Here is a 16,306-nt window from a genome sequence, read left to right on the forward strand (position 1 = left end):
TGTATCCCATCCCCCTGCCAAATTAGTTTAAACCCTCCCCCACAACAGCACTAGCAAACCTCCCAGCAAGGATGTTGGTCCAGTTCAGGTGCAACCCGTCCAACTTGTACAGGTCCCACCTTTGCCAGAAACAGACCCAGTGATCCAGGAAACTAAAGCCCTCCCTCCTGCACCATCTCCTCAGCCACGCATTCATCTGCTCTATCCTGCTATTCCTACACTCGCTAGCAAGTGGCACCGGGAGTAATGCAAAGATTACAACCTTTGAGGTCCTTTTTAATCTGTTACCTAGCCCCCTGAATTCTTGTTGCAGGACCTCATCCCTCTTTCTACCTATGTTGTTGGTACCAATGTGAACCACGACCTCTGACTGTTCACCCTCCCCCTTCAGAATGTTCAGCAGCAACACCTGCACCCCTTGAAATTGCTGCAGAGTTTGAACACTGCAGCTCTGAATTTCCCTCCTTCCCAGCTGCAATAAACTTATCAGGAATGATGATATTGCTCCAAAGCTGCCCTGCATATATATTGACAACAGCAAGTCTCTGTGGGTTGGTGGCAGCAGCATGGTTCTATTACCAACCTACCAACACCAGGAGAATCAACACCATTGTCGCCCTTCATCACTACTCAAGATTGAAGGAGCTCTTGTCTTTCCATGCTTTACCCCTCTGCACTGTGCCGATCACACTCAATTAAAATCTCAGCGCAACACTGAGTTCACACTGCCTCACTCTGTAGGGTATTGGGTATTATGGGCTGTGTTAGATGAATCTGGAATTATATTGTAATTGGAGAATGAAGTCCAAAGTGAAAGTTTAAGTCTTCTGAGAAAAGCCAAACTTACCAGTATGTTAATGTGATCTCTATGACATTGGGAAGCTCTGCTTCATGAACCTGTGCTCATTCACCTTTTTTTCTCTTGTGTGTTTCAGGTGTCGAATCACATAAGTTTGATAAATGAGCTACTGGTGAGGACAGCATTCATGCCTCAATATTCATTTCACATTCTTTTGTTCTATGTTCTTTATACTGAACAATCGATGATGTTTTCAGATATAAGAAGGAATTACTGGTTAAATACTGACAAATGTGCTTTTGTTTAATCCTTACAATTTCACAGCTTTTCTCACTCAAGTCGATGCCTCTGAATATGTTACAGGCAGACGACAACTATGAACAAGGAGCAGGAGGGAACTTTTTTAAATTCTTTCATTGGATGTGAGTGTCACTGGCAAGGCCAGCATTTGTTGCCCATCCCTAATTGCCCCTGAGAAGGTGGTGGTGAGCTGAAAGCTAGGGGCTGTAGGGTGTGGTGAACCCAGTGTAGCAATGTTTTCAGACATGAATCCCATTAATGTAGAGACAAGTAGCAGGAATTCGCAACATTATAAAGCCAATGATTGTAGGAAAGCATAGAATCATAGAATGATACAACAAAGAAGGAGGCCATTCAGCCCATTGTACCTGTGCCAGCTCATTGAAAGAGCTATCCAATTTGTCCCACTCCCCTACTGTTTCCCCATAGCCTTACAAAAATTTATCCAGTTCCCTTTTGAAACTTATCTTTGGATCTGTTCCCATGTCCTTGATCGCCTGCCGTCCTGGCCCCCACCCCTGATCACTCAACTTGCATTTATATAGTGCCTTTAATGTAGTAAAACATCCCAAGGTGCTTCACAGGAGTGTAAATCAGACAAAAATGTTGACACTGAGCCACAGAAGATGATATTTGGACAGGTGAGGTACATTTTAAGAAGCATCTTAAATGAGGAAAGAGAGGCGGAGAGGTTTAGGAAGGGACTTATGGAGCTTGGGGCCCAGGCAGCTGAAGGCACAGCCACCAATGGTGGAGCAATTAAAATTTTGAATGCACAGGACGCTGGAATTAGAGGAGCACATATATCTTGGAGAACTGTAGTGATTATTTGACTCTGAATACTTGGTGTCCTCTTGATGCTTGTATCCATGATGCATTAAAAATGTTGCCTCTGTGCACAGTTCTTGCCAACTTTTTCCATTAGGAATCCCAGTGTCTGCATTTTATATCTGCCTGTGTAATCTTGTCATGCTGTAACTGCACCGTCACCAATGGCAGCACTGCAGCAGCATTACTGGCAGGATTATCAAAGTTTATCAAAGCTGTTTATATTGTAAATGTCTACGTGGAGCATGATAATCAAAATCTATCAAAAAAGGCAGAATGTATGAGTTTAATATTCGAGCTGGTTTATGGAGACATCCTCTAGCACAATTACTCTCCCAGCATCTAACCTTCACTTCACTTGAAGATTCTACTCTGTCGTGTAAGCAGTATCTTCATAGATTAACTACTAAAGTAAATACTGTAATAATATTGCATAAAAATAGCAGTAAATAGTTAGCTTTTGTTTTAAAAAATTGTGGATTTTAACTTGTATAAAAGTGATTTGCTGTGCTCACCTCTGAATCTCTGTGATTGCTGGAAATAGTGACATGTTGTCAAAGCTTTATGTCTTGCACTCATCAAGACAATCCACAAGAATACCAATGTAAGGGGAAGCAACAACTTTATACTGTAAGAGAAGAGACTGCTGATTTGTTGGCAAGTGAACTCTGATTGGTAGAGGCATTGCCATGGAGAATGCACCAGTTTATGATGACTGACAGTTAACTATCAAGCTTTGTTTGAAATTTAAACCAGGCAGCTTGACTCTGATTGGTCAAGGCATTTTGTTCAGCTGAAACAGGCGCAATGTGTGTACATGTTCTTTCTGTCTGCAAAGAGCAGGGCCCTGTGTGTTAATATATGTAGCTTCCAGTGCACCCAAATGCACTACACTGTGAGCCCTACTGATACTCTTAAATTGGTTGTCAGCGTAACTCTTAGCACAATGAGGAGTATTTAGCAAACATTGTCCAACTGCAGAATCGCATCTAATGTGGGACACTGTGTTTTGAGTTATGCAAACACGGGCTGGTTGGGTACGGCCTGTACCTCGCCCGTTGTGAACAGCAGAGGGGACATGTTTGATCAAATCCGCCAGTCTTTGGGACGTACGGTCTATATACCTAGCATCACACTGGCATTGAAATTCATATATCACATTACTCATTTGTGTGATAGGCAGGATGTCTTTTTGGCTTGTCGGCAGCATCCTGTTAGTGCCAGGGTAATCTGTGGTAGACTGGGCACTTTTCAGGGTAATGTATCCCAAAATTTGAGCAACAGGTGAAGCTAGCTGTTTCACGCTGCTGCTATGCAGTAGCAACACATGTGGTGTTTGCCACTAACAGGATGCTGCCGTTGAGCCAAAAAGACAAATGAGTAATGTGATCTATGAATTTCAGTGCCAGTGTGATGCTAGGTATATAGACCGTACATCCCAAAGACTGGCAGATCATATCAAACAACATCTCCCTTCCGCTGTTCACAACGGGCGAGGTACAGGCCGTACCCAACCAGCCCCCGTGATTGAATAACTCAAAACAGTGTCCCTCAATAGATGTGATTCCGAGATTGGACAACATTTGCTAAATAATCCTCAGTGTGCTAAGAATTACGCTGACAACAAATTTAAGATTGTCAGTAGGGCTCGCAGTTTGGCGCATTTGCACACACTGGAAGCTACATATATTAATACACAGGGCCTTGTTCTTTGCAGACAGAAAGAACATGTACACACATTGTGCCTGTTTCAGCTGAACAAAATAAGTGACAACTATTCGCTAGTTCATTCCTCAGCAATGCCTTGACCAATTAGAGTCAAGCTACCTGGTTTAAATTTCAAACAAAGCTTGACAGTTAACTGTCAAATCACCATAAACCGGTGCATTCTCCATGGCAACGCATCTACCAATGAGAGTTCATTTGCCAACCAATCAGCACTGTCTTCTTATACAGTATAAAGTTATTTTCTCTTACATTGGTATTCTTGTGGATTGTCCTGATGAGTGCAAGATGAAAAGCTTCGACAACATGTCTTTATTTTCAGCAATACTCAAGTTCTGTCCGACCAAACAACTCTCTTTGTGATGTTTAGCTGGTTAATTTGTAGATGTACCTCAACATTGAGCCAGGTGAGTCTGCTAACTTTTAAATAGCAGGTAAGAAATACCTGATGTGCTAAATCAGAATGGTGTCTGATGCCACCAATTTTCAAATTTTTGTTCATCTCACACTTTACGCATTCACATGCCAATATTTTTTTTCATTTGTTCGTTTGATCTGAGCATCGCTGGCCAGGCCAGCATTTATTGCCCATCCCTTATTGCCCTTGAGAAGGTCGTGGTGAGCTGCCTTCTTGAACTGTGGCAATCCTTGGCGTACACCCACAATGCTGTAGTGGGGTGGGGGGAGTTCCAGAATTTTGTCCTAGCAGTGATGAAGGAATTACATAGGATATATGGCACATAAACAGGGCATTTGGCCCAACTAGTCCATGCTGGCGTTTATACACCACTCAAGTCTCCTCCCGTATTTGCTCATCTAACTCAGCATAACCCTCTATTCTCCTCTCCCTCCTGCTTATCTATCCTCCCCTTAAAAGCATCTATACTATTCACTTCAACCACTCCTCATGGAGGTGAGTTCCACATTCTCACCATTCTCTTGGTAAAGGAACAGCGATATATTTCCAAATCAGGATGTTGTGTGGCTCGGAGTTGGTGGTGTTCCCATGTGTCTGCTGCCCTTGTCCTAGGTGGTAGAGGTTGCAGGTTTTAAAGGTGCTGTCGAAGGAGCCTTGGTGAGTTGGATTTCAGATTTCTGTAAAGCTAGGGGAAAAGGAGCTGAGATCATTGGGACATATTGACTTCTCTGAAAGGGCGCAGGATTCCTATGGGAAAAAAGGGTGCAATACTACAGCACTGTCAAATCGTTCATGATTTCCCATAGGCCCCACCCCTGGATCTCATCTCTGTGTTTTTCACACCTTGCACACATGTTAAATTCATGGTAATTTAAAGAGATGCAGGTGAAAGGAGATAATTTGGAATGTAGTAATGTGTTTGGTTAAGATGGCAAGGGTAGTAATGATAGATATTGACTAATTCACTTGTATAAAACTGAATTATTATTCTATATTGTCTTTAGAATAAAACTCCTGAGCAATTACAGCAGTTTGTCAGTTGGAAGATTCTCCATAACACTCTCGTGGATCCCCTGGATGATTCTGCACATGATGTAAAAGAAAAGTGTTTCAGTTTTCTTTTAAAGTTCTCTCTGCTGGTTAAAGATGACTTATTTCTGAAACATTTTTGTTCTGTTCATTTTGAGCAGGTTACATTATCTCCAACAACCCAAGTTCCTGTCAATACTGTCCAGGCACCAAGTGTTGAGGCCAAGGCTCCAGTTGGCCCAATGCAGGCATCAGATATCAATGTTGAAACTTCAGGTAAAATTGCTCTGCCCCAAGAGACAGGCAGCAAAGTGCAGACTCCCTCCAGGATACATGAACCTTCGCCTGCCACATTTTCAGCTGAAGCACATTCAACTGAAAAACTTGAGCCTTTGGGAAAACTTGAGGTTGAACTGATGGAAACAACCTCATTTGTGGTCTCTGATGGTGAAGCTCAGATGCATCCAGATGCTGTGTTAGCTCTTCAACGTATTCGACATACATCTGACAGCCAACCTGCTTTAATTCAGCGGATATCTGCTCTTGAAAAAGCCTTATCAGAATTAGGTGAGTTTTAGAGCAGATCACAGTTCCAGAGTCCACCTTGTCTTTTTCACCTGGGAATAGAGTAATGGAGTGATTAAGGGCTGTATGTAATCTTTCAGAATGGTGATGCAAAATGCTGGAAATTTGTCGATTGGTGTCCAGCCTCCCTTCCTCATTCACTCCCCTGCCTTGGCTCTGCTGTTTTGGGGTGATACTGGGTGACAACCACCTTTTGGTCATTTCCACATGGTCCCACTGTAAATAGGCTTATGTACCCTTAGGTTACATGGTGTGTGCTGAGCTGGGACCCAGGAATGGGGACTAGGGAATAAAGCAAACGGAAAAAGATTATTGTACATTTTCCGAATATCATTTGTACATCCTAGTAGACCAGATTTGTAAACATGACATTATTCAGGTAATCAATTTGATGAATTCATTTTTAAGGCTTTTTGTGTTGGGCATTTGATTATCTCCATTCCTATTGCCATTTCAAAGGGATAAAAGATTCTTTCTTCATTCAGAACACTGGCATCTGCCTTTACCCTCGATATTTTCATCAGGCTGATCATTAGTCCAGAGCTATTGGAGATTTTCCCCAGACACTGCACCAAAATGTTCTTTCTCTTGGATGTTGCACTCTTCAAGGTTGATGTCCTCCCACCTCTGCCCAATCTCAATAATATTATTGAGACAGTCCGGTGTGAAGCTCCAGTTAAGTGCGAGTCACTAGTTAAAGACCAACAATCACCACATACCAAGGGGAAAGTTGCAAAGTTCAAAGCATTTTTAAGAGTTTGGGGAAAGGGGTTTGTGTTCAGTGAAGAGACTGCCCCCTATCCTAGATATGTAAAAATGATTGTTATCCTGGTGGAACTAAACCTTAGGACAGAATGGCCACCCCTTAATAATTGGAAGATAAAAATATAAAATACATCATTGCCACGGCGCACTGTTTTAAAAAGAACGGTCTGCCTTTCTTCAGGCGAGGGGCTAGGATGACAGAATATCATTAAACATCCCAGACTATCATTTCCATTAATGCAGGGATACTATTTTTACCCTGTGGCTCTCCCTCACCAAGTCTGATTATATTGTATTGATGCCCTGATCATATAGCAATGCTGCCTTTTCATATCGCAATATTCCCCGTTTCCCCCCCACCCCTCAGCCATTTTGTGTAAGTTGTTGCTATATATCATTCTGTCTTTAGGACTGGTTGATGTGACCATGCCCATTAGGTCGTGTCCTTCTCGCTGTCTATTGCTTCATTTTAACTCAGAAGCAAAAGTGAGATGAAGAAAAACTTTTTCACACAGCGAGTGGTTAAGGTCTGGAATGTGTTGCCTGAGAACGTGGTGGAGGCAGGTTCAATTGAAGCATTCAAAAGGGAATTAGACAGTTATCTGAAAAGGAAGAATGTGCAGGGTTACGGGGAGAAGGCGGGGGAATGGGACTGAGGGAAATGTTCTTTCAGAGAGCTAGTGTGCACACGATGGGCCGAATGGCCTCCTTCTGCACTGTAACAATTCTGTGATAATTGTTTATTTCTGTTTAATCTGTTGCAGTGTCAGACCGTGAAGTGGAGAAGGGAACTGATGTTCAGCATGGTGTTAAGGTAGGTGAAGGTGTTATGAGAATGGTGTGAGGTTTGGTGTCTCACCTATTCAACATGATCCCATTTCAGTTTCGGTGGAAAGAATGTTCTACCATCATTTAGGTACCTGAAATGTTTTGTTTAAGAGTGGCGTGTGAGGTACATCCACAGTGCTGTTAGGAAGGGAGTTCCAGGATGTTGACCCAGTGACGGTTGTTACGACCGAGGTGGGAGGAGTGTACTGTTAATTCGGTCCCACTTCTCCACAGGTCACAGTATATCAATAAATTTTCCTACTTACCGAAACATCCAATTAGAAACTCTATTTGTCCCCAGAATAAAGCACACCAACCAGGTTTTGTTATAAAACCAAGTCTTAACCAATAATGAAGTAAATCTATATATGAATTGAGATATTAAAGCTCCTTATTTTCCCTCGCCCTCATGCACATACATCCAAAAACCGGTTAACTGGGGGGGGAAAAAAGGATTTTTGTTCACAGCTATTTCATAGGAACGTAAGGAATAATAAAACACTTATGCTGTCACAATCTGGAAGGGAGTTCTTTGGTTTGGTGAGGTGTCCCAAAGTCAAATAGTTGGATGCCACTCAGCCTTTCCCGGCGAGGTTGATGAACAGTCTGTGATGGGTAAGCATTCAAAGAATTTCAACAGCAGAAGGCTTCACATAAGGTCTTCCATCAGGTGTGCAGCAACAAGGATCTTCTTTGGTCTTACAGCAGCACTCTAGCAGTAAAAGGTTTCTTCCAATATTCTAGATTTTTTAAACCCAGGAGGTAACAGTACAGCTTGATGCAGGGATTCTTCAGAGACAGGAGGCAATAGGAATTTGCCACATTTGAAATACAGGGTTTCTTCTTGAGATACAGGATTCCTTTACAGAGAGGTAATCCTTTTTCTGGGTCTTCTTCTGATCTCCAGGCAGGTCAAAATCAAATTTCAAATGCCTGCATTTGGTCTAAACCCACAGATTATTTAAAGTTCCAAACTGAAACCAAAACCTTCCTGAAACAGGTCACATGCCCAGTCATAAATTTTCTCTTGTCATAACAGAGGGTAGCTCTGAGGTCAACCCCCTGCTGGTTTCCTTGATATTACCTGCATTCCAGTCCTTGTTTACCAGTTCAGCTTTAGTTGAACTTCCTTTCAAAACATCCATAAAGTTCAACTGTTTGCAGATATCTCAATGTCCACTGAAATCCTTTTCCAATTTTTAAAAACACAATCCTAAGATTTAATACAAACAAAATCCTCGTAACACAGCGAAGGAAGGGTGACATAGTTCCAAGTCAGGATGGTGTGTGATTTGGAGGGGAACTTGCAGGTGGTGGTGTTCCCATGCATCTGCTGCCCTTGTCCTTCTAGGTGGTAGAGGTCGTGTGTTTGGACAGTGTTGTCTAAGGAGCCTTGGTGCATTGCTGCAGTGCATCTTGTAGATGGTACACACTGCTGCCAATGTTTGTCTGTGGTGGAGGGAGTGAATGTTTGTAGATGGGGTGCCAATCAAGTGGGCTGCTTTGTCCTGGATGGTGTCGAGCTTCTTGAGTGTTGTTGGAGCTGCACCCATCCAGGCTAGTGTAGAGTATTCCATCACACTCCTGACTTGTGCCTTGTAGATGGTGGACAGGCTTTGGGGAGTCAGGTGAGTTACTCGCCTCAGGATTCCTAGCCTCTGACCTGCTCTTGTAGCCACGGTATTTATATGGCTACTCCAGTTCAGTTTCTGGTCAATGGTAACATCCAGGCTGTTGATAGTGGGGGATTCAGCGATGGTAATGCCATTGAACATCAAGGGGAGATGGTTGGATTCTCTCTTGTTGGAGAATGTCATTACCTGGCACTTGTGTGGCGCGAATGTTACTTACCACTTATCAGCCGAAGCCTGGATGTTGTCCAGGTCTTGCTGCATTTCTACACGGACTGCTTCAGTATCTGAGGAGTCGCGAATGGTGCTGAACATTGTGCAATCATTAGCGAACATCCCCACTTCTGACCTTATGATTGAAGGAAGGTCATTGATGAAGCAGCTGAAGATGGTTGGGCCTAGGACACTACCCTGAGGAACTCCTGCAGTGATGTCCTGGAGCTCAGATGATTGACCTCCAACAACCACAACCATCTTCCTTTGTGCTAGGTATGACTCCAACCAGTGGAAAATTTCCCCCTGATTTCCATTGATCCCAGTTTTGCTAGGGCTCCTTGATGCCATATTTGGTCAACTGCTGCCTTGATGTCAAGGGCAGTCACTCTCACCTCGCCTCTTGAGTTCAGCTCTTTTGTCCATGTTTGGCCCAAGGCTGTGATGAGGTCAGGAGCTGAGTGGCCCTGGCGGAACCCAAACTGAGCGTTACTGAGCAGGTTATTGCTAAGCAAGTTCTGCTTGATAACACTGTCCAGGGGAAAGCAGCAACAGCCAGGTCCATGGCACCAAGGTTGGCTCAACTGCACAGCAGGGGGGAGAAAGGAGTGGAAGAGCTATAGTGATAAGGGATTCTATCGTATGGGGTACAGATAGGCGTTTCTGTGGTCACAAACGTGACTCCAGGATGGTATGTTGCCTCCCTGGTGCTAGGGTCAAGGATGTCAGAGCGGCTGTAGGACATTCTGAAGGGGGAGGATGAACAGTCAGAGGTCGTGGTACACATTGATACCAACAACTTAGGTAGAAAAAGGGATGAGGTCCTGCAACAAGAACTTAGGGAGCAAGATAGTAGATTAAAAAGCAGGACCCCTAAGGTTGTAATCTCTGGATTACTCCCGGTGCCATGTGTTAGTGTGTTTAGAAATAGGAGGATAGAGCAAATGAATGTGTGGCTGAGGAGATGGTGCAGGAGGGAGGGATTTAGTTTCCTGGATCACTGGGTCTGTTTCAGGCAAAGGTTGGGACCTGTACAAGTTGCACCTGGACCGGAATGGGACAAGCATCCTTGCTGGGAAGTTTGCTAGTGCTGTTTAGGGGAGTTTAAACTAATTTGGCAGGGGGATGGGATACAGAGTGGAGGTACAGTAGGGGGTGATGTAGAACAGAAAGTGAGTCTGTCTGGAAGGCAGAGCAAATATAAACCTATTAAGGCACAAGTGAAAAATGCAAGGCTGGATTGCATTTATTTTAATGCAAGGAGTCTTACTAGTAAGGCAGATGAATTGAGGGCATTGATTAGCACATGAGATTATGATATTATTGCTCTCAGAGACATGGTTGAGGGAGGGACAGGACTGGCAGCTCAATATTCCAGGGTATAGAACCTTCAGGCGAGACAGGGGAGGGGTTAAAGAGGAGGCGGTATTGCACTGTTGATCAAGGAGTCAATTACTGCAGTAAGGAGGGATGATATCTTAGAAGGTTCCTCAAATGAGGCCATATGGGTAGAACTTAAAAACAAAAAGCGGGCAATCACTTGGCTGGGAGTGTACTACAGACCTCCAAACAATCAGGAAGAGATAGAGGAGCAGATATGTCGGCAAATCACAGAGATGTAAAAATAATAGGGTAATAATAGTAGAGGATTTCATCTACCCCAATATTAACTAGGGATAGTCTTCGTGCAAAAGGCTTAAAGTAGGCGGAATTCTTAAAATGCATACAGGAGAGCTTTTTGAGCTAGTACGTAGAAAGTCCTATAAGAGAAGGGGCAATACTGAACCTAATCCTAGGGAATGAAGCCGGACAAGTGGTAGAAGTGTCAGTGGGGGAGCATTTCAGGGATAGTGACCATAACTCTCAGATATAAGGTAGTTATGGAAAAGGACAAAGATGGACCAGAAATAAAGGTACTGAATTGGGGGAAGGCAGATTTCAATATGATAAAACAGGATCTGGCCAAAGTGGACTGGGAACAGCTACTTGTAGGAAAGTCTATATCACATCAGTGGGAGTCATTCAAAGAGGAAATAGTGAAAGTCCAGAGTCAACATGTACCCGTTAAGGTGAAGGGTCGGACTAACAGGCCCAGGGAACCCTGGATGTCGAGGGATATAGAGGATTGGATCAGGAAAAAACAGGAGGCTTGTGGCAGATCCCGAGCGCTGAAAACAGCAGAGGCAGTAGAGGAATATAGAAAGTGCAGGGAGGTATTTAAAGTAATTAGGAGAGCGAAGAGGGGACATGAAAAAACACTGGTGGGCAAGATAAAGGAAAATCCTAAGGCATTTTATATGTATATTAAGGGTAAGAGGATAACCAGGGAAAGAGTAGGGCCCATTAGAGACCAATGTGGCAATTTGTGTGTGGAGCCGGAGGACATAGGTGAGGTTTTAAATGATTACTTTTCATCTGTGTCCACTATGGAGAAGGACGATGTAGGTGTAGAGATCAGAGAGGGGGATTGTGATATACTTGAACATATTAACATTGAAAGGGAGGAAGTATTAGCTGTTTTAGCGGGCTTAAAAGTGGATAAATCCCCAGGCCCAGATGATTGTATCCCAGGCTGTTAGGTCTATATGGACTTCAGTAAAGCCTTTCACAAGGTTCCTCATGGCAGACTGATACAAAAGGTGAAGTCACATGGGATCAGAGGGGAGCTGGCAAGATGGATGCAGAACTGGCTCAGTCATAGAAGACAGAGGGTAGCAGTGGATGGGTGTTTTTCTGAATGGAGGGATGTGACTAGTGGTGTTCCGCAGGGATCAGTGCTGGGACCTTTGCTGTTTGTGGTATATATAAATGATTTGGAGGAAAATGTAGCTGGTCTGATTAGTAAGTTTGTGGACGACACAGAGGTTGGTGGAGTTGCGGATAGTGATGAGGATTGTCAGAGGATACAGCAGGATATAGATCGGTTGGAGACTTGGGCGGAGAAATGGCAAGATGGAGTTTAATTCGGACAAATGTGAGGTAATGCATTTTGGAAGGTCTAATGCAGGTGGGAAGTATACAGTAAATGGCAGAACCCTTAGGAGTATTGACAGGCAGAGAGATCTGGGCGTACAGGTCCACAGGTCACTGAAAGTGGCAACGCAGGTGGATAAGGTGGTCAAGAAGGCGTACAGCATGCTTGCCTTCATCGGTCAGGGCATAGAGTATAAAAATAGGCAAGTCATGCTGCATCTGTACAGAACTTTAGTTAGGCCACACTTAGAATATTGCGTGCAATTCTGGTCGCCACACTACCAGAAGGACATGGAGGCTTTGGAGCGGGTACAGAAGAGGTTTACCAGGATGTTGCCTGGTCTGGAGGGTATTAGCTATGAGGAGAGGCTGGATAAACTCGGATTGTTTTCACTGGAACGACGGAGGTGGAGGGGCGACATGATAGACGTTTACAAAGTTATGAGTGGCATGGACAGAGTGGATAGTCAGAAGCTTTTTCCCAGGGTGGAAGAGTCAGTTACTAGGGGACATAGGTTTAAGGTGAGAGGGGCAAAGTTTAGAGGGGATGTGCGAGGCAAGTTCTTTCCACAGAGGGTGGTGAATGCCTGGAACTTGTTGCTGGGGAAGGTGGTGGAAGCAGGTACCATAGAGACATTTAAGAGGCATCTTGACAAATAAATGAATAGGATGGGAATAGAGGGATACGGACCCCCGAGGTGCAGAAGGTTTTAGTTTCGGCAGGCATCAAGATCGGCGCAGGCTTGGAGGGCCGAATGACATGTTCCTGTGCTGTACTGTTCTTTGTTCTTTGTTCGTTCTTTGTGACCAGATGTGTTGATGAGGGTAAAGCAGTTGATGTAGTCTACATGGACTTCAGTAAGGCTTTTGATAAGGTCCCGCATGGGAGATTGGTTAAGAAGGTAAGAGCCCATGGGATCCAGGGCAATTTGGCAAATTGGATCCAAAATTGGCTTAGTGGCAGGAGGCAGAGGGTAATGGTCGAGGGCTGTCTTTGCGAGTGGAAGCCTGTGACCAGTGGTGTACCACAGGGATCGGTGCTGGGACCCTTGCTGTTTTTACTGTACATTCATGATTTAGACGTGAATATAGGAGATATGATCAGTAAGTTTGCAGATGACACGAAAATTGGTGGTGCTGTAAATAGTGAGGAGGAAATCCTTAGATTACAGGATGATATAGATGGGCGGAGCAGTGGCAAATGGAATTTAATCTTGAGAAGTGTGAGGTGATGCATTTTGGGAGGACTAACAAGGCAAGGGAATATACAATGGATGGTAGGACCCTAGGAAGTACAGAAGGTGAGCGGGACCTTGGGGTGCTTGTCCATAGATCACTGAAGGCAACAGCACAGGTAGATAAGGTGGTTCGGAAGGCATATGGGATACTTGCCTTTATTAGCCGAGGCATAGAATATAAGAGCAGGGAGGTTAAGATGGAGCTGTATAAAATGCTAGTTAGGCCACAGCTGGAGTACTGTGTACAGTTCTGGACACCACACTATAGGAAGGATGTGATTGCACTGGAGAGGGTGCAGTGGAGATTCACCAGGATGTTGCCTGGGCTGGAACATTTCAGCTATGAAGAGAGACTGAAAAGGCTAGGGTTGTTTTCCTTCGAGCAGAGAAGGCTGAGGGGAGACATGATTGAGGTATACAAAATTATGAGGGGCATTGATAGGTGAGATAGGAAGAAACTTTTTCCCTTAGCAGAGGGGTCAATAACCAGGGGGCATAGATTTAGGGTAAGGGGCAGGAGGCTTAGAGGGGATTTGAGGAAAAACCTTTTCACCCAGCAGGTGGTTGGAATCTGGAACACATTGGCTGAAGAGGTGGAGGCAGGAACAACATTTAAGAAGTTATTTAGATAAGCACTTGAAACACCACAGCATACAAGGCTACAGGCCAAGTGCAGGAATATGGGATTATAATAGTTGGGTGCTGGATGGCCAGCACAGACACAATGGGCTGAAGGGCCTGTTTCTGTGCTGTATGACTCTAACTTCAAAAGGACATAGACCAGTTGGTGGAATGGGCAGACAGGTGACAGATGAGGTTCAATGCAGAGAAATGTGAAGAGATTCATTTTGATAGGAAGAACATGGAGAGACAATATAGAATAAAGGATACAATTCTAAAGGGGGTGCAGGAGCAGAGGGACCTGGGTATATATGTGCATAAATCATTGAAGGTGGCAGGACAGGTTGAGAGAGCGGTTAATAAAGCATACAGTATCCTGGGCTTTATTAACAGGGGCAGAGAGTACAAGAGCAAGGAAGTTATGTTGAACTTGTATAAAACACTAGTTCGTCCTCAGCTGGAATATTGTGTTCAGTTCTGGACACCGCACTTGAGGAAAGACGTGAGGGCATTGGAGAGAGTACAGAAAAGATTCAGGAGAATGTTTCCAGGGATGAGGAATTTCAGTTATGAAGATAGATTGGAGAAGTTAGGACTGTTTTCCTTGGAGAAGAGAAGGCTGAGAGGTGATTTGATAGAGGTATTCAAAATCATGAGGGGTCTGGACAGAGTAGATAGAGAGAAACTGTTCCCACTCGTGAAAGGATCGAGAATGAGAGGGCACAGATTTAAAGTATTTGGTAAGAGAAGTAAAAGTGACATGAGGAAAAACTTTTTCACACAGCGAGTGGTTAAGGTCTGGAATGCACTGCCTGAGAACGTGGTGGAGGCAGGTTCAATTGAAGCATTCAAAAGGGAATTAGACCATTATGAAAAGGAAGAATGTGCAGGGTTATGGGAAGAAGGCAGGGGAATGGAACTGAGTGAATTGCTCTTTCAGAGAGCCAGTGTGGGCACGATGGGCCGAATGGCCTCCTTCTGCACTGTAACGATTCTGTGATTCTGTAATGTTACTTGTCGAGGTACTAGCTGAAGGCTGGACAGATGGGGGGACCAGCTCGAGAGAGAGACATAGAGAACGAGCCTCCTCTCACTGAGATCACTCATGGTCCTGCAGGAATGCCCACCACACTCGATCTGCCCCCTCAAAGAATTTGTCAGATGCCAGTGAAACCAGCTGTGCCAGCCAATGCCTGCTTGGGCCGTCTCCCGCTAAGCCAGTGCATCTCAGAACACTCTGCCCAGGAGTGCAACAGGACCTCCATTCTGTGAGGTCCTCACTGAACAACCACCACACCTGTCCCCCGCCCCCGCCCCCCCCCCCCCCTCACTCAGAGCCTGTCTCCCCACCCCCCACTCAGAGTACTCGGATGGAGCATTAGGTTAGGGCATGTGAGATGCACACCTTCCAGGCAAGATAATAGAAACATGTAAAGATCATGTCATAAATAAACCACATTTTATTGCATTGTGCAGACGTTTTTTGTTGGAGGGGCATGTTAAGGTAGGCTGATGTAACACGGCAGAAAATTACAGTAAATGGAAAGGTTTTTAGAAAACTACAGCTTGTTTCATTCATTAGCAGAAGATGTGCAGGGGCTGAAAGTGGGTGCCTGCAGCATCCATTTTTGAAGCTACATTTTGGTTTCCTCCATTTCCTTCTTGCTTTTCAAATTGGAAAGTAATGGAACAAGCAGAAGACCATTGATGATTGCCTTGCTGCTCCTTTGCTGATAGATTGTTGCACTATCTGAGAGGCCAACACTGAGAGATCTTTGTTTCAGCGTGCCCCATGCTTTGTTTACTGTGATACTGGTTGGAGCATGTACCTCATTAGATCTCTGGTATTTCACAATGGGGTCAGCAGTCTAGTCTGCAGTAGATAGTCTTGGTCTCTTAGCAACTGTCTACCCAGTCAGACACTGTGAACCTTGTGATAAAGCAGACAAATTGGACTACTGCATAATGAAGGCATTGGCATCATGATCATTCACAGGCAGGAACAGAGGAATCGCAAGACAGGATGAGATCAGGGTTCATTGAGTGCAGCTGATACCATCCTGGTAGTCACATGATGCACAATAATGGAGTTTTTGACTTATCACAGTAATCAGTCTCTTGTTAAGACCAAAGCAGGAGGAGTGCATTGTCTTTTCTAGTCCCACTGCTGCACAGGTCACTATTTAAATGTTTACCCAGATACTGATGCAATCAATCATATACTGTTTATCCCTGAATAATATACACCAACCAGGTTTCTTATAATAAAGAATTAGAATTAGAATTAGAACATTACAGCGCAGTACAGGCCCTTCGGCCCTCGATGTTGCGCCGACCTGTGAATCCATCTGAC

At 44.3% G+C, this 16,306-nt stretch overlaps 1 protein-coding gene across 4 annotated transcripts in view; it reads left to right on the forward strand.

Annotated features, from left to right (window-relative positions):
* Positions 1–16,306, forward strand: part of LOC137359321 (glutamine-rich protein 2-like) — a 399,372-nt gene that overhangs the window by 39,754 nt on the left and 343,312 nt on the right. For all 4 annotated transcript variants that reach the window (XM_068025348.1, XM_068025349.1, XM_068025350.1 and 1 more), the window contains exons 3-6: positions 936–971; positions 5,075–5,164; positions 5,261–5,666; positions 7,214–7,263. In XM_068025348.1, the coding sequence (XP_067881449.1) occupies positions 936–971; positions 5,075–5,164; positions 5,261–5,666; positions 7,214–7,263 (582 nt within the window). The remainder of the gene's footprint in view (positions 1–935; positions 972–5,074; positions 5,165–5,260; positions 5,667–7,213; positions 7,264–16,306) is intronic.

Source organism: Heterodontus francisci, unplaced genomic scaffold (genome assembly GCF_036365525.1).
Source record: "Heterodontus francisci isolate sHetFra1 unplaced genomic scaffold, sHetFra1.hap1 HAP1_SCAFFOLD_524, whole genome shotgun sequence".
Classification (NCBI taxonomy): Eukaryota; Metazoa; Chordata; class Chondrichthyes; order Heterodontiformes; family Heterodontidae; genus Heterodontus; species Heterodontus francisci.